Source organism: Danio rerio, chromosome 20 (assembly GCF_052040795.2).
Source record: "Danio rerio strain M-AB ecotype USA chromosome 20, GRCz13ab, whole genome shotgun sequence".
Classification (NCBI taxonomy): Eukaryota; Metazoa; Chordata; class Actinopteri; order Cypriniformes; family Danionidae; genus Danio; species Danio rerio.
In genome coordinates, this window is record NC_141040.1 from 39,152,879 (window position 1) to 39,169,554 (window position 16,676).

At 36.2% G+C, this 16,676-nt stretch overlaps 1 protein-coding gene and 1 long non-coding RNA gene across 10 annotated transcripts in view; one reads left to right on the forward strand and one right to left on the reverse strand.

The window, feature by feature from the left end:
• LOC137488670 (uncharacterized) overlaps positions 1 to 16,676 on the forward strand; it is a 45,105-nt gene that overhangs the window by 307 nt on the left and 28,122 nt on the right. For 2 of the 5 annotated variants that reach the window (XR_015518686.1, XR_015518683.1), the window contains exons 2-4: positions 232 to 407; positions 1,995 to 2,069; positions 2,227 to 2,401. This is a non-coding gene — a long non-coding RNA (uncharacterized LOC137488670). Of the gene's footprint in view, positions 1 to 231; positions 416 to 1,994; positions 2,070 to 2,226; positions 2,402 to 6,437; positions 7,427 to 16,676 lie in introns of those variants that run through there. The other 3 variants (XR_015518684.1, XR_015518685.1, XR_015518682.1) reach the window with 3 other exon arrangements.
• Positions 1,171 to 16,676, reverse strand: part of kif26bb (kinesin family member 26Bb) — a 38,587-nt gene continuing 23,081 nt past the window's right edge. For 2 of the 5 annotated variants that reach the window (XM_087298439.1, XM_087298440.1), the window contains 8 exons: positions 14,457 to 14,719; positions 9,029 to 9,203; positions 8,693 to 8,837; positions 7,724 to 7,883; positions 4,762 to 7,420; positions 4,518 to 4,687; positions 2,206 to 2,356; positions 1,171 to 2,085 (listed from right to left, as the gene is read on the reverse strand). In XM_087298439.1, the coding sequence (XP_087154565.1) occupies positions 1,886 to 2,085; positions 2,206 to 2,356; positions 4,518 to 4,687; positions 4,762 to 7,420; positions 7,724 to 7,883; positions 8,693 to 8,837; positions 9,029 to 9,203; positions 14,457 to 14,719 (3,923 nt within the window). In that variant the 3' untranslated portion in view covers positions 1,171 to 1,885. Of the gene's footprint in view, positions 2,086 to 2,205; positions 2,357 to 2,539; positions 3,870 to 4,032; positions 4,688 to 4,761; positions 7,421 to 7,723; positions 7,884 to 8,692; positions 8,838 to 9,028; positions 9,204 to 14,456; positions 14,720 to 16,676 lie in introns of those variants that run through there. The other 3 variants (XR_015518679.1, XR_015518680.1, XM_087298441.1) reach the window with 3 other exon arrangements.

Consider the following 16,676-nt stretch of genomic DNA (forward strand, 5'->3'; position numbering starts at 1 on the left):
CTCAAATTGTCTTTTTGTACAGAGGATATGAAGAAACTAGCCGCAACTATGATGTATTAACGTTAGCACTTAACGTTAGCCGCTAATTATTAGCCGCAACTCAGATGGTAGCTTGTGAAAATTACTAGCATTAGCCGACTTAAAGTTCCTAGTTTTCATGCCAAATGAATTGAGAAGTGAATTAATCATTACACTTAAGTTTTAATTTATATTATTCATTCTGACTTATAGTGCGGGACGCGGTGGCACAGTAGGAAGTGCTGTCGCCTCACAGCAAGAAGGTCGCTGATTCGAGCCTCAGCTGGGTCAGTTGGCATTTCTGTGTGCAGTTTTGATGTTCTCTCCGCGTTCACGTGGGTTTCCTCTGGTGCTCTGGTTTCTCCCACAAGTCCAAAGACCTGATACAGGTGAATTGGTAAGCTAAATTGTCCGTAGTGTATGTTTGTGTATGGGTTCCCAGTGAGTGATGGGTTGCAGCTGGCATCCGCTGCGTAAAACATGTGCTGGATAAGTTGGCGGTTCATTCCGCTGTGGTGACCCCAGATTAATAAAGAGACTAAGCCGAAATGAAAATGAATGAATGATTCTGAATAATATGATGTTAAAACAAAGAAGCATAAACTCCTCAGACTGTTTAAATTAATAATGGAATCAAATGGACTGCCTGTATATACAGTTTTACCAATCCCTCAGCATTACATTAAAATATTTAATATCTTAAAGAATTTTTTTTATTCCCTCCCAAAAATAAATAAACTGTTATGGGCTGAAATTACAGATTGCGGGCAAACATAAATGAACAGAATATGCAGGAATTGGAGCAGAAAGTAAACGCAACCCTTTGCAAAATGGAGTCATTATGGTGGCTTGCTGCAATATGTCCCTGACTTAATAATAGGGCAGTTTCTGTGCTATCGTAACATCTTAGTGAACTCTTATAAGGGCTGCACTTCATCATAGCTGGGAAAGATGTGTTGTGACAGGTCTATAAGCTGATCTGTTGACTTATTTTTAGGTCTGGATGTTTTAGTATGTGAAAAAATAAATAATTTTAAAAAGAAAATCATGCTTTTAATAAAATCTAATGATCACAGTGAGTATTTAACATGTCAATAAATTGCTATAATTTGAATTAAATAATTTATAACTTAAAGACAATGCATACAAAAGTGCATAACAACTTTTTATTTTAGCATACACAAGAAATAAATAACTTTTACATTAGGACTTCCAAATTATTTGCTGTTAGAGCATCAGCAAGGGCAAAAAATACACACTGGGTATTAAAATTACCTTGAAAGGGATTATTTTAACTCTCAGTTAAAGTTGCTTTTGCAGAGGTCTTTTTCTAACCCATTATTTTACCCCTTTTAAAAAGGGTGTAAGCTAATAGGTTAGTTTTATTTCACACCCTTTCATTTTATTTTGTACTTATTTATTTTATTTTCAAAGGAAGTGGGTTACCACAACTTTTAAGTTTAGGCCAAAATATATGCATTTCTGTGAAACAATAAGGTGCTACAGTTTTTTTTTTCTTATGCAGATAATCATAAAGTTATGCTTCAGAGAGAAACTGATTAAATACCTATACAAGCAGTTATATTACAGACAAAAAAGGTTATACAAATGCAAAAAAACAAAACACGATTGTCCAAAAACACCACCCTATACCTTAACAGTTTCAGGCGTGGAAAGCCTATCAGCCAATTTAAGTTTAGCCAGTATCTGCAACCTATTGTTGTTAGCTTTAAGGCTAATGCTAACAGCACAAACCATTTACAGCAAATTAAATTTCAAGTAAATGCCAATGGAAGCTTTTGAGATCATTTAAAGGCATTGATTTGCATACAATTTCAAACAATGCATAACATGTAAACACTGCATGCTATATTCCTACAAATGTAGTATGATCTATGGTGGGCCGATGCCTCCACTTTAGTCTGCACTTGGGTGTAACATCAAAGCTGGTGACCATCAACACATGTGCTTTACAGAGGTTAACATGACGCTCTAGTCGCTCCGTGACCACCTCCAAGGCCTCCAAATGCTCCAGGGAGTCTACCTCAAAGGTTTGCCATAAGTCAACTGCAAAATACATGAAACAAACAGCATCATAATTAATGAATAATCACAATCTGGAGTTTGTGATTCCCTACAGTGTTCTTAACATTTATTATTATGCATGAGCAATATTTTAACCCTTACATTCACGGGTCCATTTTGCAGGGTCCAACATCAGATGATGCTTGGCATGTTCCAGCTCCCGCTTGAGAGCACTATACTTGAGCCTCACCTCTGCTATTCTCTGCTGTCGATGCTCCAGAAATTTCAGCTTTGCACTAAAGAGGACTACACCCTGAAAACGGGAATGACAAAATGTCAGTTTCCCTCCATATGAAATGTGAGTGATCTGAGATTAGCATCACACCACAGGTTTACCGTTACAGTTGTTTTAATTGTACATATCATAGTACAAACAATTCAAATATTGCCTTTAAATGAGGCACAAAGCCATCAAATACACAGATACACCGAATTACACACTGTGAGATTTATTTAAAACAGCACAATGAATGAGCAACTGTACATTTGAAACTTTGCAACAAAATCCTACTACATAAATCGACTAAACAGTCACGTAAAAAAGCAATTCCTGAACATACAGTTTTGGTTTCTGTGATAACAACATTGTTTTGACAAAATGAAGCACCATTTGAGCAACAGTACAGAATATTAACAAATAATTAAATGAGAATTAATAGTAATAAACACAACAATGTCAAAATTTCCTGAATTTGTACAGTACATTGCTGAATATAAACTTAAATCTTTTAATAAAAATGATAAAAAGACACATTTGAAAAACAATATAATGTATAAAGTTTGCATATTTTTTTTAATAATGATAAAAAAACATGTATATAAAAGTCACATTTACTCTGAAATGATTCTAATCAGAGTTAAAAACAAAAAAGAAACAGGTTTGCAGGTTGTCGAAAACAGGTATATTGTTTAGGATTTGAAGAAATTAGACTGGAAAACACTACAAGATTTGAGCACTTTTCGCTCATTCTCATCTCACATTGCGAGGAGGAACATGTCAAAAGAAATAATACAATGCGTACAGAAAGTATTCAGACCCCCTTAAAAATGTCACTCTTTGTTATATTGCTGCCCTTTACAAAAATCTTTTAAGTTAATTTTTTTCCTCATTATTGTACACACAGCACCCCATACTGACATAAAAGCACAGGTTTCACAACAACTCAGTGACTGTTCTTCAATGGCTCAGCCAGAGCCCTGACTTTAACCCAATTGATCATCTTTGGAGAGACCTAAATATTGCTGTCCACCATTGTTTACCATCCAACCTAACAGAACTGTAGAAGATCTGCAAGGAGGAATGGCAAAGGATCTCCAAATCCAGTTGTGAAAAACTTGTTGCATCTTTCCATGTGTTATTTCAGTTTTTCTTTTTCAATAAATCTGCATAAATGCCAACAATTCTGTGTTTTTTTGTCAATATGGGGCACTGTGTGTATATTAATGAGGTAAAAAATGAACTTTAATGATTTTAGCAATGGCTGCAATATAACAAAAAGTGAAAGATTTAAGGGGGTCTGAATACTTTCCGAACCCACTGTTTATGCTCTATATCCAAAACAAAATATCAAGCATGTTTAATATCACTCAGGATGTATTCACACCAGGAAAGTCCACTAGTTCAATTGCTTTGGTCGGGACCAAACATAATATTGAGATTTTTTAATTGGTTTGCATTCACATTACACTTTTTGGAAGTGAACCAGAGATTCTAAACTAAACCATGTCTACTGAAGTCAGACATTTATTGGACAGAAATGCTTGTACTCCTGTGGCATAGTGTCTGCCATTCAGCACTTAATTTGTGCCTGAACTAGCTGGATCTGGCACCTCTGAAATCTTATCCTGCACCTCATTTTACCGATCCCCTCCTCACATGCATCCCTGCCCGCTTTTCACTTTCTCCTTTGACTCCTTAACCCTCTTTACTTCCGGTAAGCAGACTAAGTCCATCACTACTGCTGGGTTTTTGTCCATTTGTTTGGTGCACATCAGAATGCAATTGCTATATTTAAAACCTGACCAACAGATCAACACCAAAGGGAAAACAAACTTGAGTTTGATTCAGTGGAACAAAACAAGTGTGAATACACCCTTAGTCTTGCATTGTTTTGTTCACTAAAGAACACCCAAAATTCCACCTGACTGATATCTTAATAACCAATTACAGTTTGGTTTGTTAAGCATAAAAATAATAGTGTGTTCCAGCCTTTACTTTCAGAAAAAAGAGTTGCAAAAAAGGGCACTTTGCAAAACAGTAGCATTTAAGCAGCTGATAAAATGGGAGTTGAGTCAAGCATTACCTATTTATTGGACAATACAAAGGTAGCAGTTTTTGAAAGAAATTCAAAAGCAGACAGGAAGACAGACAGACAGACAGAGGATTTGTTTCATTGACACATTTTAAACCTCACCTTGTTCCCTGCCCCACCTCTCTTCTGTACGCCATCTACATTATCAATCTCATAGACTTTAATTTCATAAGAGTCAGAAACACTCCGATCCACTCGGTGTGTCTTGGGCCCGCTTAAGGATCTCTTCAGTGACATGAGGTTCTCTTGAGATGGACGTCTTACACTGGACCCTGTGGATAAAGACAATGAAGTGAACAACCTATTGTATATAATGCACATTGTGTTGATTCTGAACACTTCTCACCAATGTTGCTTCTTTTCTTGGTACTTCTTGCCCCTTTTGCAGCACCGAGTGAACAGCTCTGATCACTGATGGAGTTGTGTGTTGAACTGCTGCTGATTGTAGCCTCACTATCTCTAAGCATGCTTTCATAGCCACTACTAACCATACTGCTTCTGTTATAGAGTAAAGCCGTTTTACACATGGCAGGAGGAAGCTCACCACTGAGTACACTCGTGGTATCACTGGCATGCCCGCTGCAGTGTGGTGCCCGTGGAGCTGTAATCCGACTATACGGGGACGGCAATGTGTGAACAAATGGCTCCATTGTTTCCAATTCCTCATTTTCATCTAAATCAGACCCACCTTGACTAAATGCAGAAAGAGAGTCTCGACTGCTTCTTAAAAGCTCAACCCTTCCTTTCCGTATTGTTCCAGGGGACTTCAAACATCCATTGTTTTGACTTCGGGACAGGGAGTGTGTGGTCCAAGAGCTTTGAATGACAGGTGCTCCATTTGGAGAAAAACTTGAGCTTCTGTTGAGCGGGTGTCTGGTGGGTTTGGGAGACAAGTTTGGCATCTTGTGGATCTTTGAACTAGTGGTGAATTTATTTCCAGTGGTTGACTTAGAGTGACCATTTTTAGATGTCCGGGTTGTGTCATTGGCATCATGCATTGGGAAGAACTGTGGAACCCTTCCAAGACTCTGACTAGCTCGACACCTCACAAAATCCTCAAAGTCTTCTTTAAAAGGAAGAGGGCTGCGTTGAGATGGAATGGATTCTTCATCTAATATGCATTTAGGAGCCACGTTGATGAAAGCAGTCTCTTCAAGGTACTTGCTTTTAAGTCTCGGAGAGCTAGAATTACCTTTCAAGCTTCCTGTTAAGCTCCCGCTATTACTCTGATCCCAAGTTTGGCTCCTACCGGATAATGCTTTCAGTTTTGCATTAAACAACTTACTGCTCTCTTCAAAATGAGATTTCGTAGCCTGGTTTAGCATTGCACTTCTGGCTGTTCTAGCCTCTTCTTTTGCATCTTTCCTTTTCAGATTGGGACTGTTGCTTGCAGATTGACCATTGGTAAATTCTTTTTTAGTATATTGTTTTTTCTCAAGAGTGTCTTTGGGACTGCATGGATTCTTGTGTTCTTTGTTTAAGTGTGGACAATCTTTGACATCTTTCTTTTTGTTTTGGCACAACCAGCTCTGCTCAGGTTTAATTTCACAAGCAAATTGTCTGGATTTCGAGATCTCACAGTGAGGGTCAAGTTTAACCTTGGCTTCTTTAGGTATCTCCTTCACATCTTCTGTTAGACGCACTTCAGGCCAAGTCTCATGCTGCGACAGGCCTTTTGAATCAATATGTGCATTGATTTTAGTATGTCGGGCAGCTGTATCAGACGAGGCCGTGGAGATTTCAGTCTCTGATGTCTGTGCATTAGAGGTGAAACTATAAAAACCCTCTGTTTGTTCTTCACCTACACTACCGATAATCCTGACAGACTGATTTCCTGGCGTTAAAGCCTGGAGAGAGTGTGACTCATGAATACTTAATATTTTTGCCTTTCCTTGATCAGTGGCCCCATTTATTGTTACCTCCTCAACCACAGTATACACAAGTTCATCTTGTCCATTAAGATCCAGTGGCTGCTGAACAGTCACTGTAATGGTGGCCCTCATTTCTCGTTGGTTCTTTAAGGTACAAGGTGGAACGTCTCCATTCATAGAGGCAGAAACAGCTGGGGAGCTCAAACTGGAAGAGAGGGATGACGAAAAAGAAGAAGAAGAGGTAGATCTTGGAGAACTCTTGCCAATGGGAGATATTCGTGTTTGAGTTTGCATTGTGGAATCGTCTGATACTCTTGTTTTATCTTGGTCTTCAAATTTCAACGGTAGTGAAGTGGGCGTTGTATCCATTTTTTTATTGTAAAGCATAGATTTGCTTGGAGATTGGCTAAACAACATGGAATTGATTGGTTTGACAATATGTGACTGTTGTGGACATGTGTTAATAATCTGTGAATTGGTGGTACATGACATTTGTTCACTGTTGTGAATTATGGCAATTGTTTTTGATGAGCTTTCTTGTCTGGTAACTTCACGATTGCTTGACTTTTGATTATCCAATGAATTAGATTTTTTCTCAGCGTGATTTAAGTGAGGGTTTTGGTTTTGGTTCATGGCATGCACTTCCTGATCTTTGCAAGGGTCCAGCTCTGTTCCATCTATATTTCCCAGTCGATTTTGGAGTTCTGCAAATGTATTACACTTTAGACACTCAAAATCTGATTTATTTTGCAATATTGTTGGTGTTGGCTCTTCTTTGGCCTTTTCTTTTGATATCTGCTTCATGCGATTGCCAATTGGTGGAGAGATTTCACAAAACCTCATCAGCGAGAGCTTCTTGGTCTCTAATTTGTTCTTGAGTAAAGATGGAATAATAGGCAAAACCTCTCTGCTTCTGTTTGTAACCTCTTTATCCAGGAGGCCAGACCGATCCATTGAGATAATAGTATCACAAGAGTTGTCGCTCCCAGGATAAAATGCTGGATCACTAGAGAAACCAGGAGAGGAGAGATCTTGATCCAGGGTTCCTGTCGATTGGAATCTCATTTTGGTGGAATTATTAACTTTCCTCTCATTGCCTAAGCTTCTTCCTCCAGGTGAGCTTGAGGAAGATTTCTGGGTAAAAAAAAAAAAGTAAAAATAAAACTAGACCTAAATTCACTGCATTCAAAAACAGGACAATACGACTGAATTAAATTAAATTAAATTAAATTAAATTAAATTAAATTAAATTAAATTAAATTAAATTAAATTAAATTAAATTAAATTAAATTAAATTAAATTATATTTAATTACAAAAAATCAATTAAATTACAAAAAAAATTAAAATAAATATTTACTTATAGATATTCAATATTTAATTATAGAAATAAAAATATTTTAGACAATAAAATATAATTTCTTAATATAAAAGATTACCCTTGTCTTCTTTTTCTGCCTTCGCATTCGAGACACAGTCTGCATTGTACAGAGGCTTTCTGTGAGGTCTTCAGATAAAGTGGATATATGGGCAATAATTGTAGTGCAGCAGTTGACATCATTAAGAGAGTCTTGCAGAAGCATGGCTAATGTATTTCCCCTGTAATGAACAAATTATCATAGATAATCAAATATACTTAAACTCACACAAAAAATTATTATTTCTGTCATCATCTACTCACCCTTGTTACATAAAAGTTAAAATTTTTAATGTACTGTTGAGCACAAAAGAAGATATACTGAAGAATGTTGGAAACCTATAACCATAGACTTTCATAGTAGGACAAACAAATACTATGAAAGTCAAGGGTTACATGTGTACAGCATTCTTCAGTATCTTTTCTCTTGTGCTCAACAGAACAAAAAACTTCATTTCAACTTCAGCTCCATTCAAAACAAAATTTTGGCTTGAACTATCCATTTAATTTATTTTTTCTTTGAAGAGAAACTTTTAACAAGATGTGATATAGGTGGGTTCAAAATATGAATTTCAGTTCAAAATAACACACAGATTATTTATTATGCCATGCGTCAAATTCCATTTTAGTATATGTGGGTCTTTAAATAAAAATGAGCTGCTCCCCACCCTCTATCCGGAACAAGGGGGAGCCTGTGTCTCAGACATTCTTTCAACTGATAGTTTAAGTCTTGTTAGTTTAAAGTCTTGATAGACATTTTGATGAGTACACACAAGCTTCAACAGAGACAATCAACTTTCAATTAGTTTCAATTTTATCATCATAGCTTGATTTTTTTTACACCCAGTGTATACAAACATCTGTGTTTAAGCACAGTTTTAGAACATAAGTTCTGCATAATGGGTCCCCTTTAATGAAATAACTGTATTTTATGTCAAAATAAACAGTTAGTAAATTTCTGCCTTTATAATTGAGTTATACATAGACATACCTATTAGAAACATGTTTATGTCTGTTGAGATTGGCTGTGATAAAGTTTCCCAGCTCAGCAAGGCAGACCCCACAGTTGCTTTCTTCTCTTTCCCCAACGCAGCTCCCTAAATCAATCAGGCTCAGCTTACTTTGATCCACATTTGCTAAGGAAAACACAAGTTATTAGCACAGGAAGTTAAACAAGTGATATAAAAGAAACATAAACAGAATATTAGGATGAAAAGCAAAGCACTATTCCATTACAACTACTGCCCAGTAGGCCTCTATACATCCAATTATCAAGAACTGGACTGACGATCCCTAATTAGCATCATAAAGAAGCATCTGAACTCACTCCCAGATTTGCTGCTGCTTCCTATGTGCTGTTGGCGAACATGCAGGGTGAAGAACATGTGACAGCAGTGCTTCCCTTCACTGTCCAGCGTCCCACTGCGAGATGCAATAGCCGCATCCAGCAAGAAAGCAGCTCTCTCTGGAGTCTGAGCATTTAGTACATTGTGGCTGCAGAGCTGGAATCAAGATAACACAATCCAATAATGAGACTCTCAAGTAAATGGAAATGTCTCAATTAACATATCAATGAGTCCGCATTAGATTTGTATTGATCGCAAAGGGTTATAAATGGCATGCAAAAGGCGTCTTAAAGGAATATTTGGGGTTTGGAACAAATTAAAGGAAGAGTTCATCTGTTAATGAAAATCTCAAGTCTTCCTTTTGGTCAATGAGCGACATGATGTGAATATGTCACAACATACATCATGCAAGAGGTTGTGGTCTGAGGTTGTGAGTCAGACCAAGGCGAATATTTCGGGAACACTTTAGTTTAAGGACCAATTCTCACTAATAATTAGTGGCTTATTGTCTGCCTGTTACTGACATTGATTGTTTATTGTTATCCCTAATCCTTCTCAATACCTAAATCTAACTATTTCCTAAAGGGAGACCTTTTATGCCCATTTTTACAATATATAAATTAAGTATCAGATATCTGTTAATATAAGTTTCAGCTCAAAATAGCCCACAGATAATGTTTTATAGCTCTATAAAATGGCTCCTTTTAGGCTTTGACCTAAACCAGTGGTTCTCAAACTGTGGTACGCGTACCACTAGTGGTACGCGGGCTTCCTCCTAGTGGTACGCGGAGGAATCGCTGAATAATGAAAGAAACAATTAACACTTTTAATCCTTTAATGCGTAATATAACATTGATGTGATCGGCATTGGCTGTTTTGTGACGCGTACGATCACAGCGATGTGCTTGGAGTGTTTATTTTAGTGCATTGTGTCATAAGCTGCTGAAAATCAGTTTCCGAATTGATTCTGAAGCGTGATTTGACTGACATGAAAAGTGGCCAATCACAGTCGACCTTGTCTAGTTGCGTGAAACGTAAGGGCGGGACAAAGGCTTTCTGTGTTGCAGAGACAGAAAAAACAACTAAAAAACAAAAGTTTTGTTGGAATAATGCTTCTCGGATGTTTTCACTACAGAGATGTCTAGCAGAGTAATTAAACCGCGGACATATTTCCTGCCTATTTGATGATCTTCATACACGTTTCGCTCTCCGACAGCCAGTCGACTCGCCTATGACCTGTCACTCCTCTAAATACATTCTGAATGGCGGCGCGGGAATGAAGGTATTGCGCAATTACTCATTTCTGCAAATGCGGCGAGTGCTTTATTTAAACACGAGAGCGCATTCATGTGTGCAAATCGCTAAAACAGATATGCGAGCTCTTAAATAGGCTTTTTTTTTTCAAATGAACTGCAAGACCTCTCATGATCGCCTGTGTGCTCAGATAGAATACAATCGCGATCTTTCCACTATTAAAGTAGACATTATTTATCTTCCTTAACTAAATTTAGTCAAAAGTATTCAAAGTTATCAAATATTTAGAAATAGATTGATACATGATCGATGACAATGCTAATGGTCTTCTTATTTGGCTGTGTTGTGAAGTGAAACTTACTTTTAGCAAAGGTGGAACATTTTTTATTTCTTTACGACAAAAGAATTATGCTGGAAATGTTTCTGGATGAGGTATTTGTGTGATTTATACATTTAGCTGTATTCTGATCTGTCCTAAAGCATTACAGGTCAAAGCAATCCATTGTTAGCCTACTTATTGTTTATTTATCACAATTTACAATAAGGCTCTTAAAGCACTGCTTTGATAAATGTAGTGTTGTCATATTTCAAATACCTCAAGTAAAATGAATTCATTTGTTTTATTTTTTTTACTGACAGTGTACTTGTATTTTTTTAAGTTTCTATTTTAGATTAAGATCAAGTGTAAAATAAAATCTACATGTGATGTACAGCTATTTAAGAAACAAATTTGCCATATTGTAAAGAAAATAGTGTAAAATATGTAAATAAAAGGCTAAATTTAAATCTTTTTACCATATACTTTAATTTAACCTTTCAAAGCTTAAAAATATATTTTTTTAAAAATGGACAAAAAGTGTCTCTATGGCCTTAAAGATTATTTGGTAGTTTTGCCAGTGCTATTGAAAAAGATTAATTGTCATGAAAGGAAAAATTGACTATACTTCCTTTGTTAGTGCAAATTATACATGTAGCTTTGGGATGTAAGCAATCAAACCATTAAATCAGGTTTACACTTAAAAAAAAAGTGATTTCATAATGAAAATCAGATTTTTTTTTCAAAAGTAACCAACTAGTACTTTTTAAAAGAGTAATTCGTATACCTAATATTAGTATTATTTACTAAAATTTTTGTTATTTTAGCAGTGTAATAGTATTTTTACTTGAGTACAAAAAAGATTTCACAAGCACTTAGTGCAGGTTTATTATATTATTAATATATGATTAATAAGTATTATTATTAATGGTTTTTATTTGTATCTATTCTTATGCAATGTTTTATGGGTTGCTGAGAATACATTTCAGGTCTTCAATACATAGCATGTCAGTCTTGAAAAAAAAATAGGTGCTGGAATTGATTTTCATTAGGCTGTGCCTGTATGAACCCTGTCATGTACATTTAACATTTATTTCAAGATTTGTCTGAAAGTATAGGAATATGACATATAGACCTATATTTATAAGGTCCAAGCAGCATTTCCAGCTTTTGATGAATAGGCTACTATGAATACTTTAGATTTAAGTACAGCAGTTTTCTTTTTACTTTTTAAGAACAGTGCCATTTTTTAATGAACTTTTAAAAGCACATTTTAACTAAAACTTTTTTTTTTTTATCTTCAAGCACAGTTATGTTCAGACTATTTCAAATGTTTAAAGTGACTGACAATAATACATATTCTTACTAATAGGAAGTAATCTGCATCGTTTTAAAACTGTGCACACCTGTAGCTGCTTAATTAGGCTTACGACGCTATTTTTTAATACTGGTTAAAAAATAGCGTCGTAAGGTGGTACTTGGAGAGACGATTTTTTTCTAAGGTGGTACTTGGTGAAAAAAGTTTGAGAACCACTGACCTAAACCATGTCATTTTGGTGACTGAGATTTTGATAGAGGGCAGAGCTACAATTGTCTCTGTGATAATCTGAAAATTTAAAAAGAAGTGGCTCAGATAAAGGTAGTCACTCGCTCACATTATCTTTGGCAGGTACGTCTGAAAACTCGAATGGCGGACTGCTGCTTCTCACTCAGGGCTATTTAAGCTAATAATGAGAGACTGTCACTAATAGACCAGGCTTTCCCTCTCTGATGACATGTGCAACGGGAGAATGTGTTTGGGACAACATGAAGGAATTAAGTTAATTTATTCATGTTTACAAATTTAATTTAAAAATGTAATTTAAAATGTAAAATTTAAAACAATGGTGCAGTAGGTAGTGCTGTCGCCTCACAGCAAGAAGGTCGCTGGTTGGAGCCACGGCTGGGTCAGTTGGTGTTTCTGTGAGTTTGCATGTACTCCCCACATTCGCGTGGGTTTCCTCCGGGTGCTCAGGTTTCACCCACAGTCCAAAGTAATGCGCTAGGTGAATTGGGTAGGCTAAATTGTCTATAGTGTATGAGTGTGTAAGCATGTTTCCCAAAGATGGGTTGCAGCTGGAAGGGCATCCGCTGCATAAAACGTGCTGGGTAATTTGGCAGTTCATTCCGCTGTGGCGACAGCGGATTAATAAAGGGACTAAGCTAAAAAGAAAATGAATGAATATAAAACAATTACGTTGTCCCAATGATAACTTAATAAGCTGCAAATTAGGAGTATATTGAGCTAAACAGTTTAAAAGTGAGAAGTGTACATAAAAAGTGTGGCCAGCATTTATAATAAAAATTATATAATGAAATCCTTTTTTAAAATTAATTATTTCACTAGAAAATATGATTTTGTGAATTATTTTTAAGATGCATAAATGTTGTATTAAAAATGGTATTATTGAAACAATGCTATTGGAACAATATACATACTACTTAAGAAACAAGTGGGGTGTCTTTTGAAAAAATATGCATGCCTCTAATAAACCTACAACTGTCTGACCACCTCAGATGTATTTGCATAATAAGTGTGACTTTACTCACTTTCTCAGAACTTTGTTGTCAGATTTTTGTATTCTACTTTTTTTAAGTGAAGTTTATTTATAAACTAATTTCGAGAGGATCACGTGCTTATGATTACCTACGGCTGGTCACACATTATCCAATTTATGATTCACCAATCAGACGATTCCTAAGCCACTATAAATACCCTAAGTTTCATATAACAGCCATCTTCATTTTGAAGAATCCCCCCTTTCCACTACTCCTCCTCCTTTCCTATGGGTGGCACGGTGGCCCAGTGGTTAGCACTGTTGCCTCACAGCAAGAACGTCACTGGTTCTAGTCCTTACCAAGCCAGCCAACGTTTCTGTGCGGAGCTTACACATTCTTCCCATGCTCATGTGGGTTCCCAGTTTTTCTCACACTGTCCAAAAATATGAAACTTAAGTTAATTGACTAATCCAAATCGGCACCATAGACATGCACCTAGTAAGTAGTTATCTCTGAAGAGCAATCACTATTTGTTCATTAGCTACTACAGCAGGGGAGTTCTTCAGATCTACCTGAGCTCAAACTCCCCTCTCGCCTTGCAAATGGGAGGGAGCCCCGGGCTCGAGGATCTTTTGAGCTCAAGGCTCTCCCAGGACAAGATGCCAAACAAGCTTTATAATCAATCATCAGTGTGAACTCTTGACATTTTTAAAATGACTTTTGTTACTTAACCTGTGTTTACTGGTATCCTTGTTTTTGTCCTTTTTGGTTTGTATGTTCATCTTGTTTTTGTTTTGTTTGTTTTTTTAAATTATTTAATTTCAAAAACAATAAACAAAGAATTAAACAAAAAAATGTGTCATTGAGCCCAGTTCACTTGAATGATGTTCCTTTGCTCCAAAGCTCAATTTTCTTTTGGGTGACAAAGTACAGAAATCATATTTGGACAAGTTATACTTTTGCTTTTTATAAAGCTTTTAATATTAGTGTGTTATTTCACGTCACTATATGGACGAGTGCGAGCAGGACATTTTTCTTTATTTTTTTGTAAATTAGCTATCCTGATGTGTCTAGCAATAAAAAACAAACATACAGCATTTAATTTAATCATCCAGCTAATTAATGCAGGATTTTGTTTTTGTTCATGCAACTGTGCCCTCAGGTTGTAAGGTACTATTTTAGCAAAGCTGATTTGAAACACAATCCTGTGCAAAAAGAGTTGCTCAAATAAATAGTAATGTAAATGTGCAATATTAAAACAAACATTGCACAACAAGGAAGGAAGTGCACTCCACACTTGCCTGTACTCCATAGACTGGGTCCTCAGTGAGGTAAGCATCTGGCTTATAGGTCTCCTTGCAGTTGCTCGTGTCAACATCGCAGAGCAAATCCCTGATGCCATTGTTTTCCCCGCAGACCTCCAGAGCTGACACAGAAACTGAGATGTTCGCCCATGTCTTGTCTTTCTTCCTGTTAATAAGCTTGAAAAGCCACGAGATTGCGCACGGAATGACTCCAAGGCTTTGAGTGCAAGCATCGTGGCCGATCATTGTGTAAGACATTCCTGTGAACCAACAGAAAGAAAGCGAGAATGCCATTTTTCATAATAGATAGTCATTAGAAAAGCCTCCCATTGGGGTTGTGCCAAATAAATCACCATTCAGAATGACAAAAAAGCCACAGCCTGAAATATGCTCAAATTCGTGGCCAACGACTTTACAAACTGGGGTGTAAAATGCGTTGTGGCAATGTCATGACCAATTAAATGTAAAGCACTTTACTGGCAGCCAAGCATGGGCCCGGTTTAAAAGATTTATGATGTCTGGCTGGGAGCCAAGGGCCAACATGGTGGCCGGGTAATTCAATCTAGCTAATAGAGAATGATGTCATACCTCAAATGCCATGTAGAGGTTCTTGTCAGGATTTTGGGCGGATAACAATTAATAACCTTAAAGGTAAATGACCTGTGATGACCCAATGTGTAGTCTCTACGCCGTCCATTAAAGGGACAACATTTCATGCACATTCATTAAGAAGCCCTACAAGTCACACAAGATGGCACAAACATATGTAAACCTAAACCTTTTTGTGTCAACACCATGAGTAAATGTTAGTTTTGAGATAAAGATCCAGATTATAGTGATAAAAACTACTGTCAGGATTTACTAAATTTTTTTTTACTGTTGCCAGATATAGCTGATTTTTTCCCAGCCCAAAAGCTGTCCAATACTCGCCCAAACTCACAAAAACACACTCAAAAGATTAGATCAATATTTTATTTTGATTCATTTAGATAACCTAGTTACTTTAACTGGCATATTTTTTTACCATACAGCAATCAACACCTGCAGTCACAGAACAACGACATAACCAGATCACATGAAAACAGTAAAACACTGCCCCCACTAATGTTGTGTAGATTACACTATGTTTTACTTTTATCTATGTTTTACTTTCGAAATGGGATATAAATTCATACCATTTGGTGTTTTAAATTCTATTGAACATAATTCTTGTGTTCTCAGACAATGCTTCTATGTTTGTTCTTGCCGTCAATTGTGGAAAAAAATGATTGATAAAAGTGTCATGTTAAACAAGTGTCATGAGTTTAACTGCAGGCACATGCACACAAAGGGGAATCAGATTTGTCCAAGAAGTCAGATTTTAATACAACTTTCTTTCACCTCCTCTTGCGGGTGGGCCCACATGTGTGTGCTATGCGCTGGTCACTACTAACTGAATGGAGTAGGAGCACACAGTTATGCTTTGTTAAATAAGTTGCAAATACAATTCACATTTCAAAACCAACCACATTTTGTCAACCCGCCTTTGCCATTTCTTACCACCACAATCAAATTCAAAACTGCCCAATCTGGCAACACTGCCCATGGATAGTTATTCTTGCAGCTGACCTTATTAAATATGCATTTGTGGGAGTTTCCCTTTCAGACGCAATATTTATGGGAGGAGAATATTTAAATTTAAAGCATGTACAGTAAAGTGATTGAGTATGGCTCACAGCTGTCAGTTTACTGGTATTTGTGCCATTATCAAATGCCCTCAAAAAGCATGTATTAAGCCTGTGTTGTTTCATCATAGGCTTTTTGCATTTCCTTATTTTTGCATATTGCAAATTTGCACATTTGCATATTGCACGTTGTCTTACTTGCAAAACTTTCCACTTATATTGGGGCGTTTATGTAATTGCAAGCTTTCATGCTAATTTGCCTTTACTGTGTAATCTGGCCCATAAAATCATGCTGCAAAATATCATATAGTGTTATTCAGATGTAGAATTGAGATTGTGAGACTAATAAATATATATTATTATATAATCAATTATATATATATATATATATATATATATATATATATATATATATATATATATATATATATATATATATATATATATATATATATACATATATAAATACTAGTGCTATGCAAAGATTAATCACAATTAATCGCATCCAAAATAAAAGTTTGTGTTGACATAATATTCAATATGTGTGTGTATC